Raw genomic sequence first — 18,259 nt, 5'->3', positions numbered from 1 at the left:
CTGCTGATGAGTCAAGAATTAAATCTTTTGCATTCTAAATGTACTACTGTTCAAATGTAATAAAATTAAATAAAAAAATTAAAAATAGGAAATTCAATGTCAAAGAAAAACAACTTGATTTATCAAAAAAATAGGTAAATGAAAGAAACTGAGGAAAAGTGAAGCAAAAGGGACAAAGAGGTCATTTGAGATATCTGTTCTAAAATATCTCTGGGCTTCAATTTTACACGTGTGCATTACCAGGGAGCTTTAGAGAGTTTAGGCAGTCCATTAAAAATTGAAATTGTTTGTAAATATACTCACCTACAACACCATTCAATACGACCTTCACCTTCACAAGTTTTTGCCCAATGATTATCTGCCAGATTTTTCATCGCGACAGCATATTCACAAAGTGTCTCCTCATCTTCACAGTGTTCTCGCCAAATCTTATCAAAATCTCCCACTAAAAACAAGGGGGGAAAATCAGCTTTACTTAAAAAGATGTCAAGCTCTTCAAAGTCTCAACACACTTAAAATTATTTAAAGATTAAATAAACAAAATCGTAGTAAAAGTTTATGAGGTCTTCAACACTTAAGAGCTCCTTTGAGCAAACAGGATGTAAGCCATCCTTTTAATTATCACTTCATAATCAAGTAAATTTGAAGCGAAAAAAAAACTATTAAAAGTAAATCGAAATGTATGAGTTACTTCTTCATCAGACACAAATGTGCTGGTAGCAGACAACTGTGATTGGTACCTAACCTTCATTTTCCTGCTCCCAGTGGACAATACGGCCTTGCGGCAGCAGAATGAAACCACAGCCTGTTTCTTGCCTGCTATTTTTTTTTTAATTTCTACATACTTACACACTTCTTATGTTAAAAAAGAAGCTGGTAGGTGAAATGAAAATGTTAAATAAATGTTGATACACTTGAATTTGCTCCAGTGATACTGTAACCTTGGAAAAACTATACGTTTGGACAAAAACGCTGTATGGAAGAAATTTCTTTGGAAGCCTCTCCAAAATTTTAGATTTTCATAGAATGCTCTAAATAAAAAATAATTATAAGCTGACTACATTGTCTGGCTGGCTATTGCCTTTTCAGAATTACATCATTCATCACATTTAATATGAAATCAGGAATACCACTGAGAAGAATGATCGAGGGTAAAACAAAACCATCAGGGTAATTTCATTCAATGTCCTTAGATACAGGAATTAGGTTCTTTTGTTCCCTGTTGAAATGCAGGCAATAACCTGATCACAGAATAAACTTAAAAACATATGGTAGAGCCAAATTTCATCAACAACTTTCTCCAAGTAAATTACCAAGTTTTAACATTTAAGAGTTTCCTTTTTTCCACAGAAAAGGAATTACAATACTTTACATGTAACAATCACTTATTATTCAAGTTTGAAATATTTGGTCATTTTTGTTTTATTGTTTATTTTGTGTTCCCAATCTAATGAGTGATAAGCAAAAAGCCAACTATTAGTTTTTAAAAAAGAGGAGTAAGGGAACAAACACAGCCTCAAATACATACATACACGCCTGGTGGCGTGGCCTAGTGGCTAGTCCTCGCCTTGAACACGCCAGGATCCCATACATACATAACATACATACATAAACACACACACTTCCCTTCCAGCTCCCTGCTTGTGGCCTGGGAAAGCAGTCAAGGATGGCCCAAAGCCTTGGGACCCTGCACCCGTGTGGGAAACCTGGAAGAAGTTCCTGGCTCCTGGCTTCGGATCGGCCGTTGCGCTCACTTGCGAAGTGAATCTTCCTCTCTATCTCTCCTCCTCTCTGTATATCTGACTTTCCAATAAAAGTAAATAAATCTTTAAAAAAAAAACCTAAATACATAAAAAATCTGCTCATAGGAAACAATTAAATATATTCCCTCAAACTTAATTAATATTTTATGGCTAATATAGTTAAACTAAAATACTAAATTTAAAGATGGAATCAGAAACCATTTGTTCAAATACATAGTTTAAAAAGCAACTCAAAGTCTAACTAGTATAAAAGATAATGGTATTTGGCTTAAAAAAATCTAGAACACAGTTTACATTAACATGCCTTCTTACAGACTCCTTATATTTAAAATTCCCCAAGTCATTTAATATTTAAAAATGATACAAAATTCTTTAAAAAAAAAAAAACTTCACCCATTAGGATGAAGTGTCATCAGAAAGACAAAAACCAAGTATCAGATTTTCTAGGTTGTAGCCCCAGCTCGGCTAATGCGTGCCAGGGAAGGCAGCAGCAGGCTGAGAACTGAGAACAGCAGGGGAGAAGCGGGGTGTGCTCCAGGGTATTGGCTGCAGCCTGGCCTGGCCTGGCCCAGCCCTGACTCACATTTGGGGACTGAACTAGGAGGTGTGCAAAAGAGATAGCAGTACTTGTAAAAGCTCATTTCCCCTAGAAACTCACCATTAGGTGAAAGCAAGATCACCTGCTACGCAGAGACAACCAGGTCATACTTTCAGTGGTTATGACACCTGGCCTCTCTTCACAAGGTTTTTTTTTTAATTGATGAACTTTCACAGATATAGTTTTGCACTAGAGCAAAGAATAATGACTACTACAAACAAATGGGCTTTTGTCAGCCAAATCATTATTTAGCTCCTGTAACTGCATTATTTATTAGATTTCTGGCAATAGTTCTATCCTCTGGCTGCCACTCTGGCTGCATTTTAGAATCACTTGGAAGTTTCATTTAACAGGACTGGTGTGAAAAGTAGTTATTTATTTTAATGCATCTTAGACGAATCAACTGTGCAGCCAATGGCCTAAGAGTTGGTTGTAACTTAAATGCCTGGTGAGACAACCTCAATGGATTGGAGTAGTCTGAAGAACCCAATTTAATTTTTTTTAAAGATGTATTATTTTTTTTTTACTTGAAAAACACAGCTACAGAGACAGCAAGGGAGACACAGAGATCTTCCAACCACTGGTTCAACTCAGAGCTGAGCAGATCTGAGTCCAGGAGCTTCTTAGTGGGTGCAGGGGACCAAGGCTTTGAGCCATCCTCTGTGTTCTCGCAGGCCATACATAGGCAGGAAGCTGGATCAGAAGTGGAGCAGCCAGGACTAGAATGAGCCCAAAAGGGTTGCCATGCCACAGACAGAGGATCAGCCTGCAACATACTACGTTGGTTCCCCAAATTTAATTCTAAAAAACCATGGATCACACTTTTTCTAAAATTCAAATTTGGTTTATGGCATTATTGTCTCTGGAGCAGCTTCTAAATTATGATGTATTTATGATTAAAAATGCTTAGTCCAAAATGTGAAAGTATTTCAGTAAAGAAGATAATATCAAGACGTTAAAGGCAATACTACCAACACCTGTTTTAGTGAAAATTGACTTTATAGATGTGTGTATGATCGACACAGATCACTTGGTAAGCATAACTTTGAATTCTCAAGCAAAGGACTTATGAACAAACTTCTGGAATTTAATTTTAATTAGGTAGAAAATTTCTATATAAATGGAAGTAGGGAATATTCAGATGTACCTTAAAAGGAAGCTGTATTAGCCATCTATTTTAAAATAATCATGCAATGAGTATCAATAAACACTGTATAGTAAATCAGGACAGTTTAGATCAATGCGTCTCAGATGTTAAACGTTGAAACCAATATAAAGTCTACCTACAAAATTTAGAAGAGTGATAATGGGATTGTACATTTGTTTGTGTGTGAAGTTAGTTATGTAAATTTAAGTAAATATACACAAATACACAAAACTACTACCATCTCTGGGGGCAGTTTTGTGACATAGTAGGTTAAATTGCCACTTGCTATGTGAGCAGTTCCATCTGCTCCACTTTGAATCCAGCTCCCTGCTAATGTGCCCGGGAAAGCACCTGCAGGCCCAAGAACCTGGAGCCCTACTACTACCCACTTGGGAGTCCCGGCCAGAGATCCACGTGCCAAGCTTTGCTGTGACCTAGTCCCAGCCAATAGCCCTTGTAGCCATCTTGGGAGTGACGTAGCATATGGAAGCTATCTCTCTCTGCTTCCCTCCCTCTCTCCCTTACAGCCTCCTAAATAAATAAATCTAAAAAAAATTTAAATTGTTACAATCTTCTAATATCGAAACAAGCAGTTTTACATCTATTACAGTATCTTATTCTCACTTCTATGTACTCACAAGAATCTTAACAAAAAACCCTGTCTGGCACTGCCATGCAGGAACTAACATATAAAAAACCAGAATCCACTGTTACACTAGAGTAACTGGATTTGACAATATCTGTTTACAGTGTCACTTATAGAAAAAATTAATTTAAAAATGACAATTTGGGCATTTAATTAAGGATAAGATTAATGTAAGAAAACATGTAAATTTGAAGATATCTATATACAAAAGTTGCAATTTAAAAGAGTAACAAAATGATAAAACAAAATTCTTGCAAGGAGAGATGGTTGTCATAGTGACTATGAGACAGATTTGCCTTGGATACTGAGGTAATCATGGAAGTGTGCCATTTCCTCCATGGAAGTAGCAACAAAATAAAAATCTAATATAAGAAATCAATGTGTCAAAATTATTAACAAAGAAACTTAAAGTCAACTTCTTGAGATGGCAACTAGTCATACAATTTATCTTAATACAAGTAACTCTTTACAAAGTAGCACATACAATATCTACTATTTAAAAATCACTAGTTACTGCAATTGGTGCTTTGCTTTGTACACTATGCTTTTATTACATATACAAAATATTTCAAAGTATAAATAAGGAATGTGAAAAACAATGACAGCTCTCAGGGCAAGCACAGTCTTATTTGTGGTTTTCAAAAAGGGATCAATCATCTGCATTAACCCAGTGAACTGCTTTTTGAAGCCTAAGGATGAACATTTTAAAAACTCAGCAGAGGACTCTGGAGTACACTGAAGCTTAAGAATCACTGCCTGAAAAACAAAATCTAGAGGATGGAGCAATGGCTCAACAGGCCAATCTTCTATCTGCAAGTGCCTATATCCTTTATCTATCTCCCATTCAGCTCCCTGCTTGTGGCCTAGGAAAGCAGCAGAGGACGGCTTAAGGCCTTGGGGCTTTGTATCCATATGGAGGTTCCTGGCTCCTGGCAACTGGTTTGGGATCCTCTCAGTTCTAGCCAACACAGCCATCTGAAAGTGAACCAGCGGATGAAACATAGCTTCTCTCTCTCCTCCTTTCTCCAATTCTTCCTTTCCAACAAAAATGAATAACTCTTTAACAACAACAACAAAACCCTAAAAACCATCGCCTTCGCCTTAAACCCGTAAGTACAATACACCTATATAAGAAAACAAAGACATCACACCTAAACCAACAGAAACTGAGGATCTTCCAAGATCAAAACAAAACACTGTGCTCTTCAACAGAATTTCAATGAACAATTCTATTTTTTCTTGAGTATCATAGGCTGTCACTATGAAGTATAAATGGCAGCGGACAGTTCTAGCTTGTTAGCCCCAGCACAGTAGAAACACAGTCCCTAGAGTACCACTTGTGTTCTGTGATGCTTTCATTTTTTCCTTCCAAACCCTAACCGCAAGTATTGTCAAAAGGTCTGTACTGCCACACATTACAATCACCCCACTGGGCAATTCATCCGCCCTCCACAGCTAACCTGCACAGAGAGCGATTCTAATTGTAAACATCCAAAGGATATGTTCAAAGTGAAATCATAGCTCCCAGCCCTGTAATAAACCAACCTGTCTAGCTACCCTGTTTTCCCATCTCCTACCTCTGCCCAAGCACACACATTTCCAAGCTGGATGCTAAAGGCTCCTACCCTCATTTTCTCAGGCAACAAATCTTGGCATCATCTTTCACTTCCTCTTATATCTACTCAACCTGCTTACTCTCTCACCTCCACAAAGTCTTTGCCTTTTGTTAGTTCCATGATCACTGCTATTTATGTCCCTGTCAATTTTAAATCAGGTTAGTAATAATAGACAGAATTTCCTTTCTTTCAGGCTCCGTCCTATTGCAATCTACAGTTTTAGTTCAGTGTTCCTCAACCTCTTATCCATTGTATGTTCTCTGGAATTTTCAAAACACTAAGCATATATATTATTTGCTTTTTCTATAAAACCAAAGATGTGCATCTACACTTTTGGTTTTCACTGTATCTTTTTAAATGTAGTAAGTCCTTGCAAAGATACCCTTCCACAAAGATGGTTCCAACGGTAAGAAAAATCAAATATTTAACATCACTGCATGCTATTATTTACCCTTCACTGAATTTACAAAATGAATACTACCATTCTGTTTCAGTTTACTAATTATTAAACCCCTTACCCTCTCCTTCCCTTTCTTTTAACCTACTGGAATAAAAACTGAAGCTCTCCTAGACAAAGCTAAATGAAATTGTTGTGGAGTCTTTTCCTTACTTATTTTTGCCAATCAAGCAAAGACTGTATCACAAAAAGCTTTCTGATCTTTCTGATTATATATCTCGATGGTAACTGGAAAAAATACAAAAAGAAAATAGGGGGAAATCTCACTTGAAAACAGGAGAAAACATAGGAGCCAGTTCAGTTTTTCCAGGTAATAGAATTGGTATTTTAAAGTAGTTGTATGGAAGGGACACTGAAGAAAATAAACTCAATTTTTAAAAAGTCTGTTATCCTAACTTTTCAAACACTTTCAAAACTTTGTTTTAGGAAGAATATCACCATTCACACTCATTTTTTTCATATTTGGACTTCCTGATTTCAATTTACAGTTATATCTATTTCATAATTTCTCTCGTTTATGCAGTTTCTGGTAAGTGCATACTAAAGAATTATCATTCACAAATCTACTTTTCTGTTCACCCTACACTACAATGTCACAGTGTAAAGAAGGATTAACATCTTGGTTATTTAACCTTTGTTTTACACTATGATATTCACGACTGTTAACTTTTATAACATCATGTTTCTTTCTGAACTTACAATCTAGAAAGCCAACCTATTCTGTGTTCTTTTCTTCTTCAGAATCATTCACCTTGCTAACATTAACTGCATTTGAATTATTATCATTACTAGAACAACAAGGATTTTTAACATAGAAAAATATAATGAAGATCACCCATAATTCCATGACCCTGAGAATAACACTGTAAAACAGATTAGTACTACTTTTATTCTGACTTATGAGTTTCATGCATTTATGTAATAAAATGCTTTAATTTGGACATATTTGATGAGTAAATTTAGTGACTGAATGAATCAATGGAACTTGCTAGGATAGTCTCAAAATAGGTTTGAAAATCAAAACCAGGGCCCTGTGCGATGGCATAGTCCTCCATTTGCAGCACTGGTATCTCATATGGGCACTGGTTAATGTCCAGGCTTCTCCACTTCCAATCCAGCTCCCAGCTTAGAGCTATGGGAAAGCAACTGAGGATGGCTTAAGTCCTGTGACCCCTGTGCCCACATGGGAGACCCAGGAGAAGTTCCTCATCCTGGCTTTGGATCAGCTCAGCTCTGGCTGCTGTGGTCATCTGCTGAGTGTACTAGCAGATTGAAGATCTCTGTCTTATCTCTAAAACCTGCCTTTCAAATAAAATTAAAAAGTAAATCTTTAAAAAAAAAAAAAGAAACAAAAAGAAATAGGGATCTTTCATTCCAAAGAACTGCAGCTTTTTACACTTTCTTGGAATATTTACATGACTACATTAAGTCGGGAAAAGGAAATGTCGAGACTAGTAACAATCATTTTTGGAACGGGTTCAGGTGATTTGCAGGAAAAAAAAAATCATATAAAAAAACCCTGAAAATACACATGGCTCAATTTCAATTCCCAATCTGACTTGTACTCATCAAATATCATATCCGATTAAGTAATAAAGCTGTGTCTGGAAAGCAAAACGAGCTGTTTCTTATTATAAAGCTGTCTACAAATCTTACGATACTTATAAGGTATTTGTGGTTTACACAAAAGTCCGACTTTAAGAATAATGCACAATACAAACAGAAAACATCTATATGAGGAAATATACTTCCATTTACATAAACTCAGTCTAAATACTAGGTGGACACTGCAGCACAGGTTAAGCCTTCACTTGGGGTATAATCCATCCAAACGGGGGTGACAGCTCCAGCTCTCGTTCCTTTGCACTTCTTGTCCACCTACAATGGCTCAAGTATGTGGGTTGCTGTCTCCCATGTGGGAGATCCAGATGGGCTTCCTGGATCTAATTCCGTCTGTTTTAATCTTGGCTATTGCAGGCATTTACAGAGTGGATGGAAGCTGTCACTCTGCCTTCCATATAAATATATATATTTTTAAATTTTAATTACTGTCTCTTCACTACAAATGGCTAAGACCAGAAACACACCTTCTCATCTACTGCTACTACTTCTCATTTACTACTGCTAAACATTTCTCTATCATTTCCTTTATGTAACTACTCCAGATACAACTACTGCCAAGAAAACACTGTGAATTCTCTTTACTCTTATCCACACTGACACTGAATTTCTCTGTGGTGGTAGACTATTGGCAAAAAAATGGAGTACAGGGCCCGGCATGGTGGTTCAGTGGGTAAGGTCCTCGCCTTGCATGCCCGGGATCCCATATGGGCGCTTGTTCTATCCCGGCGGCCTCACTTCCCATCCAGCTCCCTGCCTGTGGCCCGGGAAAGCAGTCGAGGACGGCCCAAGGCTTTGGGACCCTACACCCATGTGGGAGACCTGGAAGAGGCTCCTGGCTTCGGATCGGCATAGTATCGGCTGTTGTGCTCACTAATCATCGGACAGAAGATCTTCCTCTCTGTCTCTCCTCTCTGTATATCTGCCTTTCCAATAAAAAATAAAATAAATCTTTTTAAAAAAAAATGGAATACAAAAAGGAAAAGTAGTTTTAGACTGGGATTTGTGGTATAACCAGTTAAGCCACCGTCTGAAATACTGGGATCCATATGAGCACAGGTTGGGAGTTCCAACTGCTCTACTTCTCATCCAGCTACCTGCTAATGTACCTGGGAAAGCAGCAGAAGACAGCTCAAATGCCTGGGCCTCACTACCCCTATGTGAGACCTGGCTGGGGTTCGAGATTCCTGGCTTCAGCTTGCCCCAGTCCCAGCCAACAAGCTCATTTGGGGAATGAAACAGTAGATGGAAAATACTGTCTCTCTCTCTCTGTAACTCTTCAAATAAACAAAATAAAATGAATATTTAAAAAAGAGAGAGAGAAAATGAATACTTTTTTAAAAAATATTTATTTTATTGGAAAGGCAGATATACATAGAGGAGCAGAGACAGAGAGGAAGATCTTCCATCCGATGATTCACTCCCCAAGTAAGCACAACAGCTGGTGCTGTGCCGATCCGAAGCCAGGCTCCAGGAACTTCTTCCGGGTATCCCATGTGGGTGCAGGATCCCAAAGTTCTGGGCCATCCTGGACTGCTTTCCCGGGCCACAAGCAGGAAGCTGGATGGGAAGTGGAGAAGCCAGGACACCAACTGGCATCTATTTGGGATCCCAGCACTTGAAGGGGGAGATTTAGCTAACTGAGCCATTGTGCCAGGCCCTTATTTTTCTTCCTTGTTTTTTCCACCCTATTTTAGTTCCTTCCCTACCATCTCTCCCTTAAAAACCCATAACCTCAACGTAGTTAAGCATATCTTTGTCAGGTTTCACTCACTCTCATCAACTCAAAATCTTTCATACTGAAAATGTTAGGGCTACTTCCTGTTTCCCATCTTTCCACTCATTCAAAAATTTGAGTCATTTAAGCTTAACATTGGGATAGGAGGTATTATTCTCCTATAATATGTACAACGATAATGACAAACTATTCAAAGTTCTAGCACATTCATCTTTTGGGGACTTGCTTATTCATCTATAAAACAAAGGGGATAGATTCTCACTCCAAAGTCTGGATGACAAAATTGCTAAGTGTGAATGACAAGGAAACTAAATTTGAGGTGCAAGGCAGGAATTGTCCAAAGGCTTCCCCATGACTGTATTGTTAGGCCACGTTTGTGATTCACTGATCAATGTGAATGTTCCTTTTGGTCTAATACTCTTAAGAGATGAAACCAAAATTTTGTCATATTGTTCTGGTAGACAATTACAAAAGCATGACAGTTTCCATAGTTACTGGTGCTACAGTTCAAGTATGTTTCTCATTCAATAGGTCCTTGTCCGCTGACCTAGCACCTAAGCACTCCCTCTATTATTACCTTAACAGCTTACTTGCAAATACATTTGTAAACTATGATACAGACTGAAGGCCATCAATATTACAATGTTAAGGCTCCCCAGTGTAAAACACTAACCATTACTCTGAGCGCAGATTTTTCATGGATGCCTTTTATACAGCTAAACTTTGACCCATTTGTCAGAAATAAAGGTAGAAAAAGAACATTCATGAGGATCATTTATACTGCTGGTTTGTTGCTGGAGCTTTGTGTATCACTGAACAAAGCCTAGAGAAGTCCAGATTGTTGGGGGAACTCAGGGTACTCAAATGCCTAAAGAAGAGTCTCATGTAGACGTTTTGCTCACTAGGACTCTACCTTCTGGGAAAGCACCACATGCAGTTATTCTAGCTCGGGCAACTTGCAACTGCCAATTGCCACGATAAACAAGTGCTCCTGTGGCTAACAGTCAGGGTAAAGACATGCCATGTGGAAAATCATCTAGACAAAAAAATTTTTGGAAAAGATGATGGTATATTAGTTATGTTAACCTATTCATTTATGAATGAGATTATAATAAACATGTAAAAATGAAAACTGAATTATTATGCTAACCATTTTCTTTAAAAGGATGCACCTAAATTTTTACAGTATAGCATGACAAATTATAGGGAAGTGTGTCCATTTATTTCTTCATTTCTCCAAATAAGAAACATCTACCCTGAATGCCATTATGTAAGTGTATTCTTTAATATCAAGAATGATGCAACTGTTGCTACGGTAACTACTCATTTTATTGAATAAGTTCTGGGTTGGCATTTAAAGCATTCTTTAACAAAAGGTGGGGGGGGGGGAGTGCAAATTTCAACATCCTAACTATGTAACTCTTTCTATTGCTACCTCTTAAAAAAAAATAACCATAAGCCATCCTTGGGAAAGTCTCCATTTAAAAACTAGCCTTGAGTTGCCAAGGGGAAGAAACTTTGAACAGACTGAAAAATGTAACATCAACTTTGTTTCAAAGCAGCAAAAGATACTTAGTTTGAACTCCAGAGTAACTGAGGTGCATAACTCAAAAGTAACAGGGCCTTTCAATTCGGTGCCTCTTCACTGTCCTAAATTTGTTTCCAGTCCTAAACTCAGAACTCAGACGAATACTAGAAGACTGCTGACGTTTCAGTTTGCAGCTAAGCCAAGTGAGAACGATCGAAATGATGCCCCGTTTTTTGAGATTCACTGCTGAGCATACCCAACAGATTTTCCACTGCCAGAAATGATGTCAAATTGCTCTAAGAGCCTATGTTTAAAAATACCCAGGGTAGCTGTGGGTTCCATCTAGAATCACGGCTCAGGCAGATGCAAAAGCTGGCCCTGAGGCATTCATTCCCCCTCACTCCAGATCTCCCATGGAGGGGGCTCCCACTGATGGCGGCTTCTTAGGCAACTGTGCCTCTAGAAGCTTCGGTGGTTTAGACTCTTCCAACCAAGCCGCATTTGGAGAACCTGCCCCAGATTTCTCTCTCCCGCCTAAATAAACAGCAAGATCAAGTATTTGAAGCATAGGTTTCGGGGCTTGGAGGGGTACGGGAAGGGGGGGGGGGGCGTGGATGGAGCCTGCCCTCCTTTTTTTTTTTTTTAACCAAGGTGAAGTCCAGTCAGCGAAAAGGCCTGCTGACTTCGCAGCCCTGCAAACCAGGGTGAGGAGGCTCGCACGGCCCAGCGACGAGGTAGGAGAAAACGGGAGGGGAGGGAGATCTGGCCGCCAGAGCCCGGGAACAACAGGCTGGTGGGAGCCCGGCGGTGAGGGGTAGGACCTGTCTCCCCGTTTCACCTTCGCGTCCCTCGCGATCGGCGACCCCCACCCCCTCCCCAGACCCGACCGGTGACAATCTCAGCACCCCAGCTGGGGACAGGGGACTGCAGAGCAGGGAAACAGGGGTGGGCACTCCGTTCCTCCACAGGCCTCAAACTCCCGAAGGGCCCACGTAGGGAAGAAATTAAAAAAAAAAAAAATGAGGATGGGGGCGGGAGGAGCGGCGCCCGACGCCGAGGGAGGACTCGGACCCGGGCCGGGAGAGCGGCCCCGGCCGCGGCAGACGTGCAGCTCCTTGAGGTTTCAATGGTGGCCTCTTTGGGGGGAGGGGAGAAGTGACCCGGGAGTTGGGGGGGGGGGATGCGGCCGCCCCTCCCCCCCGCGCCCAGCTCCCTGTTTACCTTCTCGGTACTTCTTGCGGAGCCGCCGGTGGACGCTCTTCACCACTCCCGAGAGCTTCTCCTGCTCCAGCTTCCGTTCCTGTTCCCGGGGCGGCGGAGGGCTCCGGGGCCCGGCCCCCTGCCCGCGAGCAGCGCCTCGGCCGCCGGCCCCCGGCTCCATCTCGCCGCCACCGCCGCCGCCGCCCCTCAGGCCCCCGCAGACGCTTCCCTGACGGAGGAGGTGGGGAAGGAGAAGGCAGCAGCAGCCGAGGCAGTCACCGGAGGCGGCTAAGGAGCTGGAGTGACAGCTTCGGAGGTGGCCCTTTTCCCGCACGCGCAAGTTGATTGGTGGGCCGTGGAGGGCTGGGCGGAAACGGAAAGGCCGAGGGCCAATGGTCGCAGAGCGCCGGCGGCGCACCGGGTTGTTTGGGAAGGCGAGCAGCTGGAGGAGGCGGGGCTTGAGGGCGATGGGCGGGCCAGGCCTAGGGCTCCCTGTCCCGCCCCCGGATTCAGTGCGCAGGCGCTCTGTGCGGGCCTTGGCCGACGCGGGGAGAACCGCAAGCTTGCACATCCGAGTTTGCTTAGTGTGGGACTTGGTTCCGCGGTCGAGGCTCCCTCACGTCTCGCCGTCTGCCTGGGGCCTTTACCCGAGTCTCCCCGCTGTACCTTGTCACGGGCGCGTTCAGGCATTTTGAGATGATTTGGTGGCGCCGGAATTTTACACTTTGAGATGGAGGTCTGGCTGCCAACAGTGGATTGAATTCACTTGCCTACAGTGATAGCCAATAGGAGTCTGAGGTGCTGTGGCTGAGGCTGAACTAAGCAAGGATAGAAGAAATGGAGATAGAAGAGGGCCAAGAAGGGCAATAGGAGGTGCGGGAGAGCAGAGAAGAAAAGATGGAAAATCGTGCCACAAAGACCTTCGAGAATGTTGCCAGCACTCACGATGATGGAGAGAGCCTGCCCTGAACCTAGTCGCTTCAAGACTCAGCGCTGTTAAAGGCAGCTGGGGGTGAACTCCTGTCTTTAATCTGGAGGGTTACTCCACTCAGAGGATGCCGTAGCTCCACTAGCAACCTACTCGGCCCAGCTGCCCTGCTATCCTGCACTTGGGAAGCCCTTGGGCAAATGTGGTAACTAACTTGGTCTGCTTTCCTGGGCCTCTCCCACTCTGCAGGAATACCTTAAGTTGTACCTGGGCTGCAGCAGAGCCGGAAATCCACCCAGCAGGGAGCTCCCAATTCTCAAAGGGATTGTTAGAGAGTGGATTGCTTCCTGTTCGAAGTTGTTGGTTGCATGACATATGAACATTGTTGCAAAGAGACCTTTGCGGTCAATGATTTCATTCATAAGGGTAAAGCTCGCTTTGCGTAACTCTTTCAAATGATACTTTCTGACTAAATGAAGACCCTGAAGAAACAAAGTCTTCAACACTGGAAAAGTTGGAGAGGCGGAAGGGAAAAGGAGAACGTGAGCGGAATTTAAAGGTGGAAAATATGTCCCTACCAGTTCAAGTGCAGAGGGGAAGGTCAAGCAGAGACACGGACACATGATCTCTGGAAGATTTTTGATGTGGACTGCCAAATTTTCCTTGAACCTGCAATGCATATGGAAGCTTATTTCAGTTCAATCTTACCAAATAGAGATATTAAAATTTTGTAGTCATAAAAATTTTTGTAGCCATGAGTTTTTGAATTCTTATTTATTGAAGCAGAGATGGTTCCATTGGTTCACTCCCCAGGTCTGTGCAACAGCCTCAGCTAGGCATCTCAACTTGCGCTTTAATGGCTGCTCTAAGCTCCAGTGTTGACACTTTTTAAAGGCCTTTTGCTAAGCAGGATATCACATCATGAATCAGAATGACATTTTTAGAGTTCCTTAAAATAAGGAATAAAAAAAAAAAGAATAAAAAGGAGGTAGGTTTTTGATGCAGTGGTCTACAAATGCTTACAGCCTGCACTGGAATGAGCTCTATTTCCAATTCTAGCTTCCTCCTAGTGTGCTCTGGAGAACAACAGGGGATGCCTCAAGTTCTTGGGATCCTGCTACCCCAACGTGGGAGATTCAGATTTTCTGGTCTTCTACCTGACTCAGTACTTCTAATGTGAGGTTCTGGGAAGAGAACCAGCGGGTGGAAACTTTCCATCTTTGTACCTTTCAGGTAAGATGCCAAAAAAGGGGGGGAGGGGAAGGAAGAGGAAGAGAAGAAGAAAGAGAAGGAAAGATAGAAAGAGGGAGAAGGGGAAGTCAAAGAAGAACAAGACTAGAAGAAGAAAAAGAACCAGAAAAAGTAGTCAGCCAAGCCTGTACAGTGGTGCAGCAAGCTAATCCTCCACCTCAAAGTACCAACATCCCATGTAAATGTCAGTTGCAGTCCTGGATACACCACTTCCTACCCAGCTCCCTTCAATGGACTGGGAAACCAATAGAAGAGGCTCAAGTCCTTGGGTCCCTGCATCCGTGTAGGAGACGTAGAATAATCTCCTGGCTGCTGGCTTCAGATGGGCTCAGCTCTGGCCATGGTGGCCATTTGGGAACAAACCAGCTAATGGAGGATTCTTTCTCTCTCTTGTCTCTCTGTCTCTCTGTCTCTCTCTCTCTGTTTTTCTCCTCTGTAAATTCACTTTTCAAGTAAAAATAAATAAATCTTTAAAAACCAGAGCATGCTGCACCTATGTAAAAATAGAACAAAGTCACTTATGTAAGACTGTGTACTCACCATTTTCAAGTAAATTGAACAGCCCACATTTTCCATTTGTTTTTTACTTCCCACTTTTCCTAAGAAGCAACTCAAGCAGTAACAACTAGGCAGCAGATTTCATTTTAAATCTGCGTGAATTCAAATGGGGCATAGAATGACAAATCCTGAGAAATACTAGCATTTAGTTTTCTTAATAGGATTTGGCAGCTGGCCGAAGTTCACAGTGTCAAAGGAAATTTATAATCATATTCCTCCAAAGAGATTAGCAAAACAAGAAGAAGGAAAAAAGACTTTGTTAAAGAAGCACAGAAAGGAGTGCTAGTGGTATTTTCCACTTAAGTGAACTAACTACTAATTACTGGCAAATGTGATTCGGTTAAGGGAAGATGTTTATGCCATATTCAACAAACATTCTCGATACCCAAGTTGCTATCAAAACATTTCTTCCCTTGTGGTGATGTTTATTTACTATAAACAGCTTCTTAAAAAAAAAGCTCTATTATTTCAGATGACTCGTGGGGCAAAGGAAAATATAAAACATTCTTCACTAAACAGGAAAAACCAGTCTGGGGGAAGGAGGCATTTCTCAGCACTGCACTAAGCCCTGATAACTAGATTTCCCATCCTCATGCTTTGCCAGCTTCTGCGCCTTTCTCCGTGTTCATGTACGATTTTCATTAACATCCTGTGTCAAAGAACCACCAGGATGACATGCTCTTGGTAAGAAAAAAAAAATACCTTGTTCTGTTTATTTACATTTCATCATGAGGAAAAGAGATTTCGACAGACGATATAAAGTCACCACATTTTAATGATACGATGTGTACTCTTTCCAATGGGAATTATCAAAAATAGCAATCAGTGATGAAAAGTAAAGTTTAGGAATACCAAATCGAAATTTGAGATGTGGCACTGAATTGACCAATAGATTCTGGGAAACCAATGCAAAATTGTCGTCCATTTCATTGGGGGTATTCTTGCTTCATGTAGAAGAGAAGAGGCTGTATAAAGAGTTCTTCGAATTATCTACAGCATTACTTATTTATTCTTATTATTCACTAATTTTTGGTATGATTTACTTCATTGTGGCTTTTTTTGGCATCAGAATCCTAATAATAATTAAATTTTAATGTTGCAAGTCATCTGGTATGGAATTTAGGTACCCAAAATGACATCTTACCAGTTTACAGAGACCTGAAATATTAACTCTGAAACAACAAGGCTTTCTAAGACAAAATATCAAAGAATCATCATATATATCCTAAGGTCCACTGTTATTTCTGGTCAAATATTCTTGTAATATGATTAAAATTAATTATTTTTTGTGAATTCCAATGAAAATTCACTAATTGTAATAATTATATATTGCATATTATAATTACATATTTTGTATATGTTATAGTTATATTTTGCATATTATAATTAATATTCTTCCAATTCACCTAGAGCTTCTGAAAAATTTTCATTCCAAAATCAATATTCCAAAAATTCTTCATATACTCAACAAAAATATATTGGGCCATAACCCAGTAGACTTAGTATTTTCAAAGATGATCTAATTTCTGTTGCCAGTAACACAAAAGTTTAGGTATGTTATCATGAAAATAAGTTTATTGAGGCTCTTGGATCTGGTCAGAAGCTAAGGAGCTATATCTGGTAATTACCTTCTTGTTGGAAGATTCCCTAGATAGTGCAAAGCATCACATAGTGAGACAGAGAACACACTTGGGACCTATTCAAACTGCCTTTTATTGGGCACCACCACTCAGGGTAACCTTTTCTTTCATATAGATGCTTCTGTGGCCTCCTCAACTCATTGTATGATCCTCAAGTACAAAATCCAAGGCCTCTGCCTGTGTTCCAGTGACCACCTTGCCTGGGTGCTAAATAAATGCCTGGCAGCCAGGACAATTGGTTGTGAAGGAGCACATTTTTATTCATTTTAGGTGATTTTTTTTTTTTCGCTTTAAGTGGTATAAACTTTAAGGGCACATAGATACGTTGAAAAAAAAATCTGCTTGAGAACATGCTTAACTAAGCTATCAGGAAGAACTGAAATTACTCACTAGGTATGCTGAGTTAAGATCACTTATCTTATCAGTATTTTTTTTAACTTCATATCTGTTGGTCTTTCTCACTTATCCAAAGAAGCAAAAGCTTTTTTAGGATCTATAATGTTCCTGAGGTAGGCCTAGGAAATGCAAAGACAAAACTAGTTATCATGGAAATTATGAGTAGAAATGTTTATTAGCCTAATTATCTTCAGCTGGAGAGAGAGCGCGCTAGTGTCATTATATTTCTTTTTTGAATCACATTGTTTCTACCAACAGAGAGCTGTGATCTACATATCCACTGATTTTGTGCTCCATTACTCTATATGTTTGCTACTGTTATGAGCTAGAGAATAATGAATATGCCATTATAATGAGACAGGAAAACTGATGCAAGTAGCAATGCAACAAGGAACAGGTTGGATCCATAAGTGAGTGAATCCAAGTTTTAAAAACGTCTTGGAGAGAAAAAAAAAAAAAGTCTTGGCTTCTGGATGTGTCAGCAACTTCAAAAGTGGTTTCTTTTCAGGACACTGCAATGATTTCAGTTTGAAGAAGTTTCTGAACTTTTCTCTCAAGGTAATGAGCCAGTTAATAGAAGTCTGGGTTTTTTGTGTGGGAAGCAATTACCCCAAGTGATAGGAAAACCTGAGAAAATGAGCACAAGCTTTAATGAAATTGGCAAAAAAGGTCACATGTCTGAAGATGGAGTTTAAAAAAAAAAAAAAGAAATGATGCAGTGAAAACCAGTGAAAATAACGAGGAAAATATAATTGGACTTCCATGTACAAAAGATCGGAAAATTAATTTGCCTAAAAATAAGGAAACTGGTAAAGAATGAAGCATTTGGTTATGTTGTTTCATTGGTCCTGTATCAGTAATTTAGTTTTAATTCAACTGATCCAGTGTTAAGTTTTAATATTATAAATCATTCAAGTTCCATGTGTGTTAGTTTGTGTGCAACTATGGAAAGTGCATGCCATAGACATTGCTTCCACTCCTTCTCCTGATTGCTTCTCAACCCATTGCCATCTGGCTTCTACCCCTACCACTCTACTGAGTCTGCTCTGAGAAAGGTCAACAAGGATACAGTTGTCGCATCCTTTCACCTCCTTTGAGCTCTAGTCCTACTTTTATTGCTAGCAGAATTTGACATTGTTGATAAGTATTTTCCCTCTTAAAGCTCCTGTTTGG

At 40.4% G+C, this 18,259-nt stretch overlaps 1 protein-coding gene across 1 annotated transcript in view; it reads right to left on the bottom strand.

Moving 5' to 3' along the window:
* BMT2 (base methyltransferase of 25S rRNA 2 homolog) overlaps positions 1 to 12,607 on the bottom strand; it is a 30,410-nt gene extending 17,803 nt beyond the window's left edge. The window contains exons 1-2 of the mRNA XM_041002022.1: positions 12,335 to 12,607; positions 304 to 445 (exon numbers count right to left, since the gene is read on the bottom strand). Coding sequence (XP_040857956.1) covers positions 304 to 445; positions 12,335 to 12,494 — 302 coding nt within the window. The 5' untranslated portion in view covers positions 12,495 to 12,607. The remainder of the gene's footprint in view (positions 1 to 303; positions 446 to 12,334) is intronic.
* Between the last annotated feature and the right edge of the window lie 5,652 nt (positions 12,608 to 18,259).

Source organism: Ochotona curzoniae, unplaced genomic scaffold (assembly GCF_017591425.1).
Source record: "Ochotona curzoniae isolate NIBS_2020 unplaced genomic scaffold, NIBS_Ocur_1.0 scaffold_2476, whole genome shotgun sequence".
NCBI classification, from domain to species: domain Eukaryota; kingdom Metazoa; phylum Chordata; class Mammalia; order Lagomorpha; family Ochotonidae; genus Ochotona; species Ochotona curzoniae.
This window is presented reverse-complemented; position numbering and strand designations above follow the sequence as displayed.